Source organism: Hippoglossus stenolepis, chromosome 14, assembly GCF_022539355.2.
Source record: "Hippoglossus stenolepis isolate QCI-W04-F060 chromosome 14, HSTE1.2, whole genome shotgun sequence".
NCBI lineage: Eukaryota > Metazoa > Chordata > Actinopteri > Pleuronectiformes > Pleuronectidae > Hippoglossus > Hippoglossus stenolepis.
The window spans coordinates 9380287-9396311 of NC_061496.1; the positions used below are offsets into that span (position 1 = coordinate 9380287).

Sequence of the window (16025 nt, forward strand, 5' to 3'; positions counted from 1 at the left end):
GTTTGTTTGTTTTTCAACAGGGAACGGAAATTGTGAATCCTTGCAAAATGTGTGTTTAATTAAAGAGAAATAGCACATGAATCTATACATGCGTTCTGTGGTGTAACATAAACTTAGTTAGAGGAACTAATTTCCATCAGCTATCAATGAAACAGCACGAGCAGCTCTCCTACTGGCAAGGGTGTAACTGCAGGGCAACAAGTTCATTTTGAAAGAGGAACATTTTAGAGGAGCATCAAAGCAGCAAGTTGTTGTTCAGGTGGACTGTCTGTTTAAATGTAAAATGTATTAATACTGGTGTATAATGTTGTTAGCCATTCAATTTAATATAAAAATTACAAATGTTGCCCCACTCCTCATTTTTGACAGTATTAAGGCTATTCAAAATAAATCCAACGATTTTGAGAATAATCCTGTAATATTACAAGAAAACAGTTGTGATTTAAAGAGAAGAAAGTCGTACCTGAGAAGAAATTCACAAACAAAATACAGTTATAACGTCATGTGAAAAAGTAATATTAAAGAATCAAGGGAAAGAAAAAAACATTTCTGGAAATAACCAGTTATTGAAACTGATGTTAGGACTTTATTCTCGAAATATTATGACTTTTTTCATAATATTACATCTTGTTCTCATAATGTTACAACTTCATTTCGTAACATGATGACTTTTATTGTAATATCGCGACTTAATTCTCGTAATATTTTGATGTTATTCTCGTAGCACCGTGACTTTATAGACTCTGTACGTCAGGGTTCGGCTCCTGGCATAGGCGACATAGGCGGTTGCCTAGGGCGCAAAATGCCGAGAGGGCGCCACAAGAGGCTGATTTATCATGACATGATACATACTTTAACCAATGCAGTAACGTCACACCATCGTCCTCTAACCCCGGGGACACAACGGAGGCAGAAGCACCGCAAAGCGCCTCGAAAAGCTGTGCGCCTCCTTTCCGCGCCCATGTTAATCAATCGGGCTGTTCGCACCGGCAGCGAAGCACCGGGAATCTGAGGGGGGGTGAGGAGCCACAGGCAGCAGGTTCATTCAGTCTGCAGTCACTTTCACTTGTGGGTGAGACACTGGCTGGGATCCTGCTGCTGTGGCTCGGTGTGTTTCTGAATAATCGCTTGAATTAGCAGACACCTCTTACGAGAAACAAGTCTCACAAGTAACTGAATATTAGTTTTCAATAAAAACAGCTCTAAAGAATAGTCCAGGAACTGAAAGCTATTTTGTCTGAGACACACCTTGGATTCGTTCCATGCAGAACCTGAAGCAGCGAAGGGTGGGGGAATGAAATGATCCTGTAAAGTGACACACTGAGTTCCATGAAAGAGCACAAGAGACAAGGAAATGGTAATAAATCATTTCATTAATTAATAAAAAATGAAATCTCGCCTAGGGCTCCAACATTGCCAGGGCCGGCCCTGCTGTACGTAGCTACTTGATGGAGCAGTCAGGAGGGCGGGGCTGTCAGGCTGAAGGTGGCCGCGCGTCGTGTCGTCACGTTTCAAGCCCCTCCCTCTCCTGACGTTTGGGAACCGGCGGGTGACGTCACGGTGGTCGCTCCGCGCAATAAGGCGGCCGGACGGACAGACAGAGACACAGAGAGCTGAGGCCGCAGCGTGAGACAGGTAAGCAGAGAACGTCACTGTCTGACGTCTCTTGTACTTCAGAGACTTTTATCATCTCACCACCTGAGCGTCCATCATGACGTCAGGTAGCTCGGTCCAATCAGGGGACTGCTCCAGCTAGCTACTTAGCTCACGGTCAATGCCGGCGCGTCCATTCAATTGAACTTTATTGAACTTTTGTTTCAGAGTCATACAAAGGTCCAGAGATTGTCTTTGAGAAAAAACAGCACCGCAGCGTGTCAACATTTTGTCTAGTCCGGAGGATCTAGATTAATGATCCGACACCATTGATTAATAACTAAATACATGATCTTAAGTTTGTCCAACATGGCCCCTCTGTATATCAACAGTGGTGAAAAGCTGTTTATTAGCACTTCTGTCATTAAATGTGTCGCACACACAGTTCTGGGCAATTATTGTCCGTGCACGTTTTACTATAGTGTTGGTATGCATGAAATGCAGTGTAACGAGTTATTGTGAAATGATTTTGCTAGCAATGACTCACTAGCTAACGTTCCTGTGTAAATGCAACGCTACCAACTCTGGTTATATGGGTTCGTTGTCATTCGTAGATAAGTGATGACGGATCTTGCAGGTGAAGGCTGAAGGCTGAAGGCAAAGGCGTGAATGGCAGCTTGCAGTACAGTGTCAATAGGCCTGTCATGGTTACTATTTTTTGTTGGATTCTTAGTGGCGTTTAGTGATAAGATTGTCATTTTAAGACCTTTTTGTGCACCACAGTCTCGGTGTCCAGAGTTAACTAGGTTTCAGTCTCCCCCACAAGCAAAACAGGAAACACTCCGGTTTCCCGCTGATCTTCTTAACCCAGGAAAGTAAACAAAGATAAGCATCAGTGTCGCAGTTCAATACAACAGTGTATTCATACAATATGTACAGGCCACTCGCGGTACTGTCGATGGTCAAGTTGGTCAGTCAGTCGGGGGCGTAGCTCCAGGGAAACTCTGCAGGGAGTAAACAATCCACTGCATGATTTCCTCCTGAACCCGACTTTACAGATGAGGCATTTGCTCCCGAGCGCCGACAACACATGGACTTAACAATGCACTTTTGCGAAGGTAATACAGACGATCCTTTCCCACTCTCCAACCTTTAGACTCATTGCTCTGCAGCCTATTAGTCACTTTCGTATATAGTGGTTCAGAATACGCAGGGATGTGGTCTGGGGTTGTGATAAGATTATTGACTGATTGTGGGTGTGACTGTGGAAAACATGAATGAATGTACTCTGTAATAGGTGAACCGTGACATTAAACAAACAAGCAATATCAAGGTCAACAAAAATTACAATGGTCATGTCCAAATATCGTACGACAAGTTGATAATGTAATTAACGTGAGAGGCAGTAGACCTTGCCACAGGGCTCTCCCACACACAGCCAGAGACGGAAGTGTTACTTTTTAACATTCTTTATTAAATCAAACACACCGGAACAAACAAATAAACTACAACTTAAATCAGACTAGCTTTCCAGCTCAGTCCTTCACTCAGTGTCTGGGAGTCTCTCCAGAGTCTCTGCGTCTCTGAGTTCCTCCCTGAGGCAGCGTAGACCCTCCACATACCCCCATCGCCAATTTCAGGCCAGGGTTTTATCCGGCCTGACCTACTCCCCCCCCTCCCCACGGACCAGGAGAGGAAGCACACCCCCACCGAGGCTCTCCGGAGGTCGAGCAGGTGGGCGTCGAGGTAAGCAGAGTCTCTCCGGAGGCCGGTCAGGTGGGCGACGCCGCCCGGGCGCCCTGGCAAAAGGTACCGGGCCTGCAGGTGTCGGCCTCTCCGCCGACCTGGGACACGGGACAGGGGCTGCAGGTGTCGGCTTCACCACCGACGGGGGACACGGGACAGGGGCTGCAGGTGTCGGCCTCTCCGCCGACGGGGGACCAGGGGCTGCAGGCGTCGGACTCTCCACCGACGCAGGAACGGGGGCTGCAGGGGACGCTGGCTGCACCGCCAGCCGGGGTGCAGGGACAGGGGGCGTCGGCTTCACCGCTGACGAGGAAACAGGGGCTGCAGGGGACGCTGGCTGCACCGCCAGCTGGGGTGCAGGGACAGGGGGCGTCAGCTCCACCGCCGACCTCGGTGCCGGAACAGGGGGCGTGGGGACAGGACCAGGCGTGCAGGTCCTTCGGCGCAGTGAAGCAGGCTGGAGCAGGAGCAGGAGCAGGTCCCGACCGGGCCAGCTGACGCTCCGCCAGCATCGCCTGCCTCTCCACCTGCCTCAGGAGCGCTTCTAGCTCCCGTCTGGTCGCCGCTCCATCCTCCCGGTACGCGGCCACCAGGTCCTCCATCATCCGAACAAGTTCCCACTCCGCCTGCCGGTCGGCGTCTCTGGCTGCATAGAGCCCCACGTTGGGCGCCAGTGTGGCAGTAGACCTTGCCACGGGGCTCTCCCACACACAGCCAGAGACGGAAGTGTTACTTTTTAACATTCTTTATTAAATCAAACACACCGGAACAAACCTAAATAAACTACAACTTAAATCAGACTAGCTTTCCAGCTCAGTCCTTCACTCAGTGTCTGGGAGTCTCTCCAGAGTCTGCGTCTCTGAGTTCGTCTCTGAGGCAGCGCAGACACTGCCTTTTAAGCACGAGGACCAATCAGCTAACAGCTCTCACCTGCGCTGATTGATCCTCTGTGGTGCAGGTGAGGGTGCTCTCCCCCCCTGCTCTCCCAGCCCCCTCACCTCCACAACGTGACAGGCCTAAGTGTCAAATATCTGATGCTGCTTTCAGACATGCACTGAACTCCAGATAATCTCCTGACAATCTCCGGAGGGGCTGTATTTGAAAACACAAATATCTGCGTTAAAGGCTCTTGACTTTCTCCAAATGTTGCCAGCCCACTTGTAAAAACTCATAAAGTCAGAATGAGCCCATGTGCAAACATAGCATAGTTCCCCCCTCCGTCCTCCCTTCTACCAAGCCACTTTGTCAACTACTTTACAAAAAAGATAGATGACATAAGCTCCTCATTTTCAAATCCACCTTCTGTAACTACATTTCCATCAACTTCATCTTCATCCCCTTCTCTTTCCTCTTTCACCCCCGTCTCCCAATCAAGTTCTTACCTTGGTAACCTCCGCCCGCCCGACCACCTGCCCCCTTGACCCCATCCCATCTCACATTCTCCAGTCTATTGCTCCTGACCTTCTTCCTTTTCTCACCCATCTTATCAACACTTCCCTGTCAACTGGCTGTTTCCCTAACTCTCTGAAGGAGGCAAGAGTAAACCCTCTGCTGAAGAAACCCACCCTCAACCCGTCTGAAGTAAACAACTACAGACCTGTCTCTCTTTTTCCCTTTCTTTCCAAAACTCTCGAGCGAGCTATCTTTAATCAACTCTCCTCCTATCTCCACCATAACAACCTTCTTGACCCTCACCAGTCTGGTTTCAAGGCAAGCCACTCAACTGAGACTGCCCTCCTTGCTGTCTCTGAGCAACTTCACACTGCTAGAGCAGCCTCTCTCTCCTCTGTCCATCTTTCTAGACCAGTGGTCGCCAACCCGTCAATCGCGATCTACCGGTCGATCTCGCAGTCTTCACTGTCGATCCCCGAACTCTCTGGACTCACTGGCTGTCGTCGCGCTGCAGATCAGCTGTGTGTCGGTTGTCTGTTTTTCACACACTCTGTGTGTCTGCTACTGGCGGTGGAGTTGCAGGTTTATCTCCTGCATTTCCTTCAAGAACAAGTTGGTTCATGTACTAAAGTAAATGTCATTTTCCCATGCTACTGGACGTTCCTGACAAATGCGGAGGAGCTAATAAATCTGCACAAGTCTTTCTCCTCCTGGTCATTAAAAGCTACCCTATGAATTATGAACACAGAGAGGTACTGCGCAAAACTTGGGCTAAAGAGAGGCTGCACAATGGTGTGCGGATCGAGAGGATCTTCATCTCAGGAGCGACGGGTTCTCATGTCGAAAAAGAGAGAAAGAACAGACTTCTTGAACTGGAACAAAATGAGTACAATGACAATCTTCAATGGGACTTTAGAGACACGTTCTACAACCTCACCTTAAAGCAGGTACTCCTCCTAGAGTGGATGGAAAGAAACTGTCCGAAAGCTCGCTTCTTGCTAAATGGTGATGACGTTTTTGCCAACACAGACAACATGGTTGAGTATCTCCAAGGCCTCAGGGACAATGATGGAAGCAAGCACCTCTTTACCGGACATTTGATCCAGAACGCGGGGCCCATTAGATCACCAGGGAGCAAGTACTATGTCCCAGTACAAGTGCAGGAGTCAGAGTCTTATCCCCCTTATTGTGGTGGTGGAGGCTTCCTCCTGTCTGGCTATTCAGCTATGGTTATATACAACATGTCCAAGTCCATCCCTTTTATTCCTATTGATGATGTTTACATGGGGATGTGCTTGGCCAAAGCAGGACTTGGTCCAGTTTCCCATATGGGTGTGAGGACAGCAGGAATGTACATTCCCTCGGGAACACTTGATGATTATGACCCTTGCTATTATAAAGAGATTTTACTGGTGCAGAGATTCCTTCCAGGTTACATGTATCTTATGTGGCAAAGAATACACGACCCAGATCTGAAATGTGAACTGTCAAAGACATCAGTGTATAGCATCAAATTGTAACTTCCTGGTGGTGACCATACCCGTTGCTCCCTGCAGCGGCTCTTGCCTCCTTTTTTCTGTCACTGTTTCTACCTGTTTGTTGTTGTGTTCGTAGCATACAATGAATTTGAAAGTCACTTAATGATAGTTAAATTCTGTTTTGGTTGTGACACCAACAGCACATTCAACTCTGCCATTGTTATGATTAATAAAGAAAAACCAGAAGCACAGAGGCTTTCATTCTGAAAAAAAACCCAATAAAAACACACAAAGCCAGGGAACACAATTAAGTGAAAGGCCAAAAGGAAAACAGTTGTGCTGAGTTGGCCAATTCTCCTGACTTTTAAAGCAGTTCAACAATTGTCGTTGGGAATTAGAATAGTAAATATTCATGTACTCCCACAAGGCCAAACTGTGCCCTTATGAAACCACATTTAAATTCACTCGATCCAGGTTTTTATTTGGATCTGCACCAAATCAGTCTGATTTAATTTTTTCATCTAGGGCCATGAATTATTCTCTGAGAAACTAAGACCTGTAGGCTCTGACGGGGACGGGGGGGCCTAGACACCAAACACTAACCCTGTTCTGCTTCAATAAATGTTTGAACTTGAGGCAGCTGACTGAACTAAATTGTATTTGTTCTCTCTTGACAGACGGACAGCAGGCACACATGTCAAAACTGTCAATGTGTTTGCCGACTTCTGTCATCTTAATGCCCCTGCAATCAAAGCTACATGATTCATGCAGCGTCTTTGTAATTACCCTTGTCATGTCACACTTTTTACACTGTCTGCAACAGGATGTGGCTGTTTACCGACATGTTAACACAACTAATCCAACTGATGGTGACGTGCGTATGAGCTCAGAATTTACCCACAATGCATGATCCATTGCAGCAATCCATAAAACTCGCCTTAAGACGAGTCAAAGAGAAATACAAAGTTTATTTGTTACACGAGAAAACACAGTACGGGGCGACCACGCCGGTATACCATGCATTCAAGTATTACAGATGTGTGCTTGTGTCATGCAGCATGCACTGAACAGAAGAGTCCACAGGAGAACACATGCACAACAGTCGGACCTGCCACTTCGCTCTGTAAAGACCTGAGTCTAACACCAGCTGAGTGTTGTGCTTCCCTCTGGTGGTTGAAGCTGCTCTGACACGGGACTTTCAACCATGAGAGACGAGCAAAGCAACATTTTACATTTACGCAAGGAACCAGGTTTTTCAAAAGGGATTAATAGGTATGAATACGCTAAAAACAAAATTTTTTTGGACACTAATCAGGATCCTAATTTCAATGAATTCTTTAGGGATGCAGCCTTTTCAATTCTGTTTGTCCCTTCCTGTGTCTGAAATCAGTGGTTTTAGTTCTGGTATTACTGCTGCCAAAGAGGTTCTGTATTTTAGCAACATTACAGATAATCTACTGGATGACACTTGGTGGAAGGAAGATGTATGGGTCAGTTAAGGACCCATTCAATTGGTGCAGATCCAGGAATCTCTTTTCCCCTTTTAACAGGGTAAACATTTTTTTCTCCAATATTTCCATCAATTTCTCAAAGAATTATTCATGGAGCTTAATGAAAAACATCAAGCATGTTTAGGGGGCTGGTATCTTTGAGTGTGTTCCAAATAAAAATCTGGATAAAGTGAATTAAAAGTGGCTTCATAGGGGGACTGTTGCTCCTTGGCGGAGGTATTGTGGTCTACTGAGTGCCCTAGTAGTTTGACTTGCATCCTATTATCTTACATACATGAGTTCACCTCTGGAGTAATGAGATTGTTCTCATTCAGATGTGCACATTATAGAAACCACATTATAAACCAGCATACATGTGTATACATCAGGACAATCACTCTGTTTCTCTGAAAAGCCTGATTCTCCCTCGTCCATTTATCCAGCTAAGAGTTTCTTTCTCCTTTCTAAAAGCTGATAAGTCGGTCACCTAAGTGCATGTAAAATTGTTGAACAATTCTCAGCTTGGTGTTAAATTCATCTTCATGGAGCGTTTCTTCAAAGAAAGACAAAAACAGATATGCCACTCTCTTGAGTGTCGTCTTCTTCAAAGGGTATTAAAGTGAGCAGTTTCATCATATACAAACTAAAGGATATAAAAATGTTCGTACAGTACATAGCATGTTTGTTCATTGTAAACAATTCTGTCACGCAAAAATGACTGAACCATTCAGGGATCTGTCTGTGCAGTTCACTGACACGACAACAGGAGGGGAGTTTTCTTAAGGTGGAAGAGGGGGCTTAAGTACCACATTAACAAAACTGATGCTATAGAAACCGGAGATAAAGTCAGTACAAAATCCAGCAACAGACACTGACATATAAGACAATCAACCTCAAAACTAATTTTTCTGTCTTGGGGGACAAATTGAAGCACATCCCGGCTTAAGTGGATGTGCAATACTAATCCAAACAAGGTGTTTTGTTAAAAAGAGCCCAATCCCTCAGAGCAGACTTCCCCAAAGTCCCGGTGGCACAAGTTATCATTGTCATTGTGCGTTCTCAAGACCGTCAACACGTTAGGAATTATACACAACCTTGTTATCAAAATATACATTAATATTTGAACAATACAAACACACAAAACATTTGTTCAATGAAGCCCTGGGTTTCGATTCGGTGTAAATGCATCCCTCTTCAACATTCGGTTACAAAAGTCGTGTCAAAATACATTAGTGCACGTTTCCCCGCCTGATGTAAACATCACTACACAGTAAATGAAGTAGGAAAAGGTCGTTTCAGGCAGGGTGTCTCTCACATGCTTGTGAGGGGGAAAAAAAGACAGAACGCTAAAGGATGCAACACTTTTCAAAACGTGTAGTCACTATAACACAAGAAAAAAACAAAGATATTCCTGTGATTCCCTCCAGGCTCAGAAGACGATGTAAACCTCGATTTGGCTGCTCAGGGTTTTTCCAGCAACATGCATGCTTTGAGACACAGAGTTGGGCCGTATCAGTGTGCACACATGTCAAAAGGTGAGCAGGAAGCAGATGTGGAGGGTGACATCTTCATTCTCCGTGAGACGTTAACAAGACTGGGATATTTGCAGATGAGATACTTGGGAAACACAAATGAACTGTTATAAAAAAAAAAGATATGGCTTAGAGGACACTGCACAAACATGGCAGATAAAACAGATTGTACTTTAAAGTAACACCTGGGTGATTTGCGATGTTACCCTGCTCTGACTGGTTTCCACGTTTAACACAAGAAGGAGCTGCCACCATGAGTTCACACTGTGAGGATCGTGATCAAGAAGTCACAGGAAGTACTTTAATTTCTTAGGAGAAACCCGGGCCACAAAAAGTTTCCTGGTCGTCTTCTGTCAGACAAACGTAACTCGATATTATGGACGACTGTTCGGTCTGACAAATGCAAAATGGAAGAATTCCAGTTGTGCAATCTTGAATAATTTTTACTGCGGCTTCATTAAAGCCCAGTAGCTTTTGTGTTCATGCTTGTTCTGAAGGATGTAGTGTTATGGAAGGCTGATCTGTACTCTCAGACATGAAATGACGAGTTTCTCACAGTGTGAACTAAAAGTCATTGTTACGTTTATGAAGACTATGATCATACTGTAGCAGATTTACACTACTGGAAGCTGCACGGTTCAGATTTAAAACAGAGACTGAACGGGGAAAAAGGAACCAACACTTCGCTTCTCGTACCTTTTGGTCCCGCAACAGTTATGCTCAGCATTATCAAACTACTCTGTGCCATAACTATTGTTTTAAAAAATAGACATTTATAGCAAAAAATCCAGTCAAAAGACATAAAGCCACATTTTATGGATACAAAAACGTTGAGCCTTGGCAACTCAACCAATGAGAAGTTCCCTCATTCCCTGTTACTAATTCATCAAATGTAATAAATACGACCAGAACGTCCTTGATATTTACAAAAATAACCAACAACAATTCAAGTAAAATCTTTTCCCACTGTCTTTCCATTTGTAAAAGAGTTCAGATTCCAGTTCGTCTGGCTCAGACAAAAAAACACCTGGGATTCTTCCTTCAGCGATGATGCGTGTTACGCTTGAAAGAAGAGAAACGAGCAGCTGAAATGAAATGAAATGAAAGTGTTGAGCCGTCACTTTCTCTGATGCCCTTTTTGTTGAGTTTCCTCTCTGCACTCTATCTTCTCTGCTGACGCCCCGATGTGAGAACCACGGGAAGTGGGTTCTGCGTCTTGACTGCAGCTCGACTCGGTCAGAGGACGTCCCACCTGCTGCTGCGGAGATGAAGTGACACTGATCTCGAGCTCTTGCTTCTCTGTGGTTTCCTCGCTGTCTGAACACGGCTCCCACTCGTCCTGCTCCTCGCTCTCCGTTGAGCCCTGCACGGCGATCTGGGGCACCAGCGTAAACCTCCTCACCGCCGGAACTTCCAGTTCCACCTCCTCACTTGTTTGGGGTCGAGTGAGCATCCATGCCGTCCTGTGCTGCTGCGGCTGCTTAACTTGTGTTTGGGTTCCTGGTGCTGTGGTGGTCACAGTGACCGCGGTGCTGGTTTTCTCCTCCGGCTCGTCAAAGCTCACCTCCTGCACTGCCTCCTGCTTCTTGAAGGAGTCTCTGCGCTCTGATAGGTTGAGCTTTCTCATCACAACCAGCTGCTCAGATCGTTCAATCCCAGAGTCCCTCACCCGCTGGCTCCCCATGTAGCCCACTAGCCTGCTGTGCTCGGCCCCGATGTAGGAGCCTCCACAGGTGCCCTCTGCCTCAGAGTCACAGAGCAGATCGGCCTCACCGTAAAACGGTACTTCCAGCGTGTGCCTGCGTGGGGCGTACGACTTCTTATCTGCATGATACACTCCTGACAGTTTCTCAGCTGACTGCACCCTCTTCAGCAGCGGTGATCGGGGAGGCTCAGCGCTGCGAGGACGAACAATGTGCCGAACAATGGTAGGTGGTGACAGGGTTTTGCCGTGATAAGAGTGAAGGCTTTTAGCGAAGCCTGGCAGCGGGGATGGAGAGCGCTGTGGTGAAAGGGGCTGGGTGGAGGATGAAGAGTTGCAGGCCAGAGGTGAGGGAGGGATGTTGCTGGTGGACTTGCGGCGGCCCACCTTGGTATAGCGCTGCGTGCTGAGTTTGGAGCCCAGGCCGTGGAGTGAGCTGGGCCGGATGTGTGCGGCAGGAGAACTGGGAGAGCTGGAGCACGGAGACGTGCTCTGAGGAGAGTTAGTTTCTAGAAAGAAGTGAAGACAGTTTCAAATACATCCACAACAAGTTGCAAAATATTCTCTCCTGATCCTTCGACTTATTTATGTCGAAGAGCCCTCAACTTTCCACATCAACAACCCTTAACTCACCAAAGGCCTGATGGTCGGGTGCAGGGCTCCGGCACGGTGTGGAAGGGCCGGGGGAGAGGCTGTGCGTCGGGGAGCCTGGAAGACTTTCGCTGGAGGAAACGGAGTGATGGAGACCAGAAGAGAAGCTGCGGCTGCTGTGTATCACCGTGCTCTGCTTGGACAGCTTCTTCAAGATGCTTCGTCGCCTTGGAGAGAAGGAAGAGGCAGAGTCAGAGATCTGATCCTGTGTAGTTCAGTGAGTTCAGGGGTTATTCTGTGTGTTCTAATGACCCAGTGACATATTTAAGATAATGTGAATCCAGTTCTTATCACAACATCAAAATGCATTTTCACACCGTGTTTGGTAGCTGGTCAGACACTATTCCTTTGAGTAATAAATTGAGACTTTATGGAAATTTCAAGCCCAGTAGCAGACAGAATAAATCATAGTGAATCAAAGTACAGTTGTTACAAGTTGTTTTGGATTTGACTTAGCAGTGTGTAACACTAGAGGGAGACAGATGACTGAATTTAGAGTTTTTCTGTTCTGTTGAGTAAACAACAGATGCGTAACACTGCAGCGCTGCAGCGAGTGAGAGGAAACCAATGCTCAGACTCTCACCTGTCGTAATTATCTCTCCTCTTGCTCTTCTTGCTGCGACGAGCCATCTTGCCTTTGTGTTTGGTCTTTCGAGCTGGACCGACTTTGATTGACGTGTTCTCAAGCGCTACGGTCTGAAGCGCCACCTTGCTGCCGCTCTGCTCATCGCAAAGGAATGGGAAAAAACATTAATTTTGATTAAGGACAAATGATGCAACTTAAACTAAACTTTAAAATGATGACCACTGTTGTACCTTCAGTAGCAGTTCTATCATTTCAGGGTGGACCAGGCCTTGGACAGTCTCTCCGTTCACATGTGTGATGAGGTCTCCAGTGCGGAGTCCTGCCTGGTGCGCTGGGCTGGCCTCCTCCACACTCTTTAAAAACAGAAACACAGAGTGGATGGAGAGGGGTTTTTTACATAGTAAGTATTACATAACCACCTTTTTATACAATTCTCCTCTGGTTTATCTTCATCAGAATAAAAGAAGACTTGCCACAGATACAACATGTAAAACACACAATGACGAGCTACGCCATGTGTTTGTGAGTCAAATAAGTTTTAAATCTTGTGGCGACACCCACCGAAACCATGTGATGCACTGTGTAGAAGTCACTGTCGCCCATGTACACGCGGATGGCCTGTAGGGTGAAGCCAAACTTCTTCCCAGAGGTGTGGATGACGATGGGCGGCCTCAGGCTGCCAGGGCCGAGGGAAAAGTCCCGGCTGGGTGATGAGTCACGAGATGAGGGGTTGGAGGACAGTGAGCGAGGGGAGATGGGACTTGGCTGGAGGCCCCCGGGTGAGTCATCTACAACAAAAACAGGACATTTTTTGTTAACTTGCTGACCAATTAAATTTGACATGTAAAAAAAAAAAAAAGTAAGAGCAGCTTGTATTCATCCAAATGTAAATAAATATGGTTTCCCATCATTTACAAGCTTTTGTCCATGATATTCTATTTGACAGCAGCTTTCCAATCTGCGTTTTGATTTCTGGTAACTGTCGAGTCAATTCTGATGGACTTGGTGATGAAAGCCTTCCGAACCTGTAGTGATGATGAGAGACAGGGCTGAGACGGAGGCTGACTTTTGGACCTTCCCTCCACAGGGAAGCCTCTGTCTATCTGGTGTATCCAGCTGGTTACCGAAGCGCCGAGGGCCGACAGGGTCCTTGGGGGATGAGTGTTTGGCCCCGGTGCTGTTACTGCGAATCCTGATCCTCCGAAGGTTGGAGACGACAACATCGGCTGCAGGTAACACAGATTCAAGCACAAACAACATGAGAAAATGCTCTGCTCACACCTCTAATAGAATCACTGATAAATGTGAGCAGACATGCAGAAAAACGGATCATTCTGGATTTACCTTCGTCATCAGTGGAGAGGGCAAAGCGAGGCATCGTCTCCAGGCTGTGGGTGCTGCTCATCACCAGAGGGCTGGGGCTCCTCTCAGACTGGGAGGAGCTGGAGGAGGCTCGAGGGCGAAGGCTACAAACAGACCAGTTGGACAAGTGAATCAAAGTGATCACACCAACACTTGTTTTTAATGACTTGCTGTTTTCACACACATTCAAGGGAATGATCGATGGACTTGTGAACAATTAATTTCCTAAATTTTTCTTAAGGTGTACAACAAGAACACAAAAAAAGTGGAATCAGAACGGGTTATGACATTTAGGAAGATGTACTGTGTTTTACTTGTGCCCACCTCGCCATACGTTCAGCGTGTCTGCGCTCCACACTGCCCTCTGCTGGGCTTGGGGAGAGACTGAATCCTCCCATGTCCCTGCGGTCCTCCTTATCCTCACTGTGGCTACGGTCGGAGGAGAAACTTAGGTTGGAAGGTGTCGCCAGATGTTCTGTGCTGCTGTAAACCTGTGATGAAAAACAAGGGAGATGTTTTCAAGAAGAGGGCCTGAGTACTGACGACCTTGCAGATGATTTTTATGGCGTCAGGATATTGGAGGTCTACTTTGTTAGCACTAAATTAACATTGGTAATTTCTTACCTTTCAAAGATGCCTTGAGTAAACATTGTAAATATGCATAGAAATAACCCTGCAAGTTTCTTTATCTTCTACCAGTCCTTACCTTGCTGAAGCGATGCGACCATGAAGAAAACTGTCTGATTTCCAAGGAAGACTCTTCGTCATTGGTTTCCTCATCCTCATCAGACGCCAAGTGATGGTAGCGTTCTGATCGAGCTGAAGACAGATACAGAAAATGAGGCTCGAAATCTTTTACAAATAGAGTCTTTAGTGGTTTTATTTATGATTCATTGTGTGTTAATGTTGTCAATCAGCCACCGCAAAATGCTGCACACTGGCGCTGCATATGTTTTATTTGCATGAGAAAACACTCATTAAGCCTGTAGTCAGGTTGTAGTATTAATTGGAAGACATTATATATCATCTCAACTGTAACCTACTGTCGAAGTAACTGGTGTCGTCCTCTGCTTCCAGCTGAGGGATGAATTCAGCTTTCTGCCGCAGGAGACCATTCCAGTCCAGGCCCAGGAAGAAGAGGTGCTGCTTGACTTCTGACGCTCCAACTGCAAACACAGTTTTCACTGTCAGTTGAACACTGGATCATGATCAGTGATAAACATTGTGTAAAATGCCCTCTCATACAGCATGTGTTTCTTATTCCTATCATTCCTAAATTGTGCTTTTCTCTAAGTACTATATAGAGTTTAATATAGGTCTAAATGTGTTGAGGAGGGAGTCGCTATTTTATCTTCCCTCCAGCTACATAAATCTTGCATTGGATTTAGATTTTTGGATGAAAAGCCCTCAGCAGTACCTGTTCCCAGTCGGTCTAAGGGACTCTGCCTCAGCAGGCGGGTAATCAGGTCCTGGGCCTCAGAGGGTAAAGCATCTTCTCCATCAGGCCAAATGATGTCATCTGCAAATCACACAAATATAAGTACGTCAGAGGAGCAAAAACTAAGGAGCAGTAAATAACAATAAAACAGCTTCTGTTTATGTAAAGGTCTAATCGTACTGTTTGCAGCATGTTTGGAAATCTATACAGAATCTAACTGGCAATGACACATTTCTTTTTAATATATATGGCTTTATTTTAAACATTTTAAGTAATAAATAAAACAAATAAATTACATTAGCTAACACTGTACTATCAAGTACATTCTGTGATAATGGGAACATTTTATTATGAAAAACGTAAATCTCAGCTTCTATTTTCTACGTTTGTCATCACATGTCTAGTAACCCTGGTACATTTATTCATTTTAACGCCTGTCAATTCATCACTCACCACTGACAACCTGACCAAAAAGTTCCTCGGGCGTGTCTCCAAAGAACGGGACACAGCCGACCAGGAATTCATAGAGGATGACCCCCATCGCCCACCAGTCCACAGGCTTCCCGTAGCCCTGTCTGAGGATCACCTCCGGGGCGATGTACTCTGGAGTGCCACAAACCTGTAAAAAAAAAAAAAAAATCAACACAGGTGAGAGAAAGAAACAACTGCTTCTGCAAATTCATTTTTTTTTTACATGAATGAAGAGGTTTTGTCTTTTTTTTTAAAAAACTGTCTCACCTGTTTGTCTTCAAACTCTCTTGTGTCCTTCTCCATGTGACCCTCGTACAGGTTGGTGGTCATGTTCATGAGGCCAATTTTAGACAAGCCGAAGTCTGTTAGCTTGATGTGGCCCATGGATGTAATTAATAGGCTGGTGCGTGTAAAAAGAAAAAAATGAAGTCAATCATAAACATAGGCAGTGCATTTGCATTTAACTTGTGAATGATCCATAATTTTGCAAGAACACCAAAGCAGCCAGATTGAAACAGAAAAGAAGGAGGGGTAGAAAAAAATGGACTCTGTATAACTGCTTTCAGACATGAACTGAACTTTGG

The 16025-nt window shown here is 45.7% G+C and overlaps 2 protein-coding genes across 5 annotated transcripts in view; one reads left to right on the top strand and one right to left on the bottom strand.

The window, feature by feature from the left end:
- Positions 1-4482: 4482 nt before the first annotated feature.
- Positions 4483-6251, top strand: LOC118121259 (N-acetyllactosaminide beta-1,3-N-acetylglucosaminyltransferase 3-like). Its single transcript, XM_035177012.2, has 2 exons — positions 4483-4499; positions 5363-6251. The coding sequence occupies exons 1-2, from the start codon at positions 4483-4485 to the stop codon at positions 6249-6251; spliced, it is 906 nt and encodes a 301-aa protein (XP_035032903.2).
- A 906-nt stretch (positions 6252-7157) lies between these two features.
- The window catches only part of mast3b (microtubule associated serine/threonine kinase 3b), a 36122-nt gene continuing 27254 nt past the window's right edge, over positions 7158-16025 (bottom strand). For all 4 annotated transcript variants that reach the window (XM_035177507.2, XM_035177508.2, XM_035177509.2 and 1 more), the window contains 13 exons: positions 15709-15841; positions 15424-15589; positions 14950-15051; positions 14576-14698; positions 14239-14351; positions 13857-14023; positions 13515-13636; positions 13196-13396; positions 12732-12958; positions 12401-12523; positions 12168-12304; positions 11567-11751; positions 7158-11442 (listed from right to left, as the gene is read on the bottom strand). In XM_035177507.2, coding sequence (XP_035033398.1) covers positions 10349-11442; positions 11567-11751; positions 12168-12304; positions 12401-12523; positions 12732-12958; positions 13196-13396; positions 13515-13636; positions 13857-14023; positions 14239-14351; positions 14576-14698; positions 14950-15051; positions 15424-15589; positions 15709-15841 — 2893 coding nt within the window. In that variant the 3' untranslated portion in view covers positions 7158-10348. The remainder of the gene's footprint in view (positions 11443-11566; positions 11752-12167; positions 12305-12400; positions 12524-12731; positions 12959-13195; positions 13397-13514; positions 13637-13856; positions 14024-14238; positions 14352-14575; positions 14699-14949; positions 15052-15423; positions 15590-15708; positions 15842-16025) is intronic.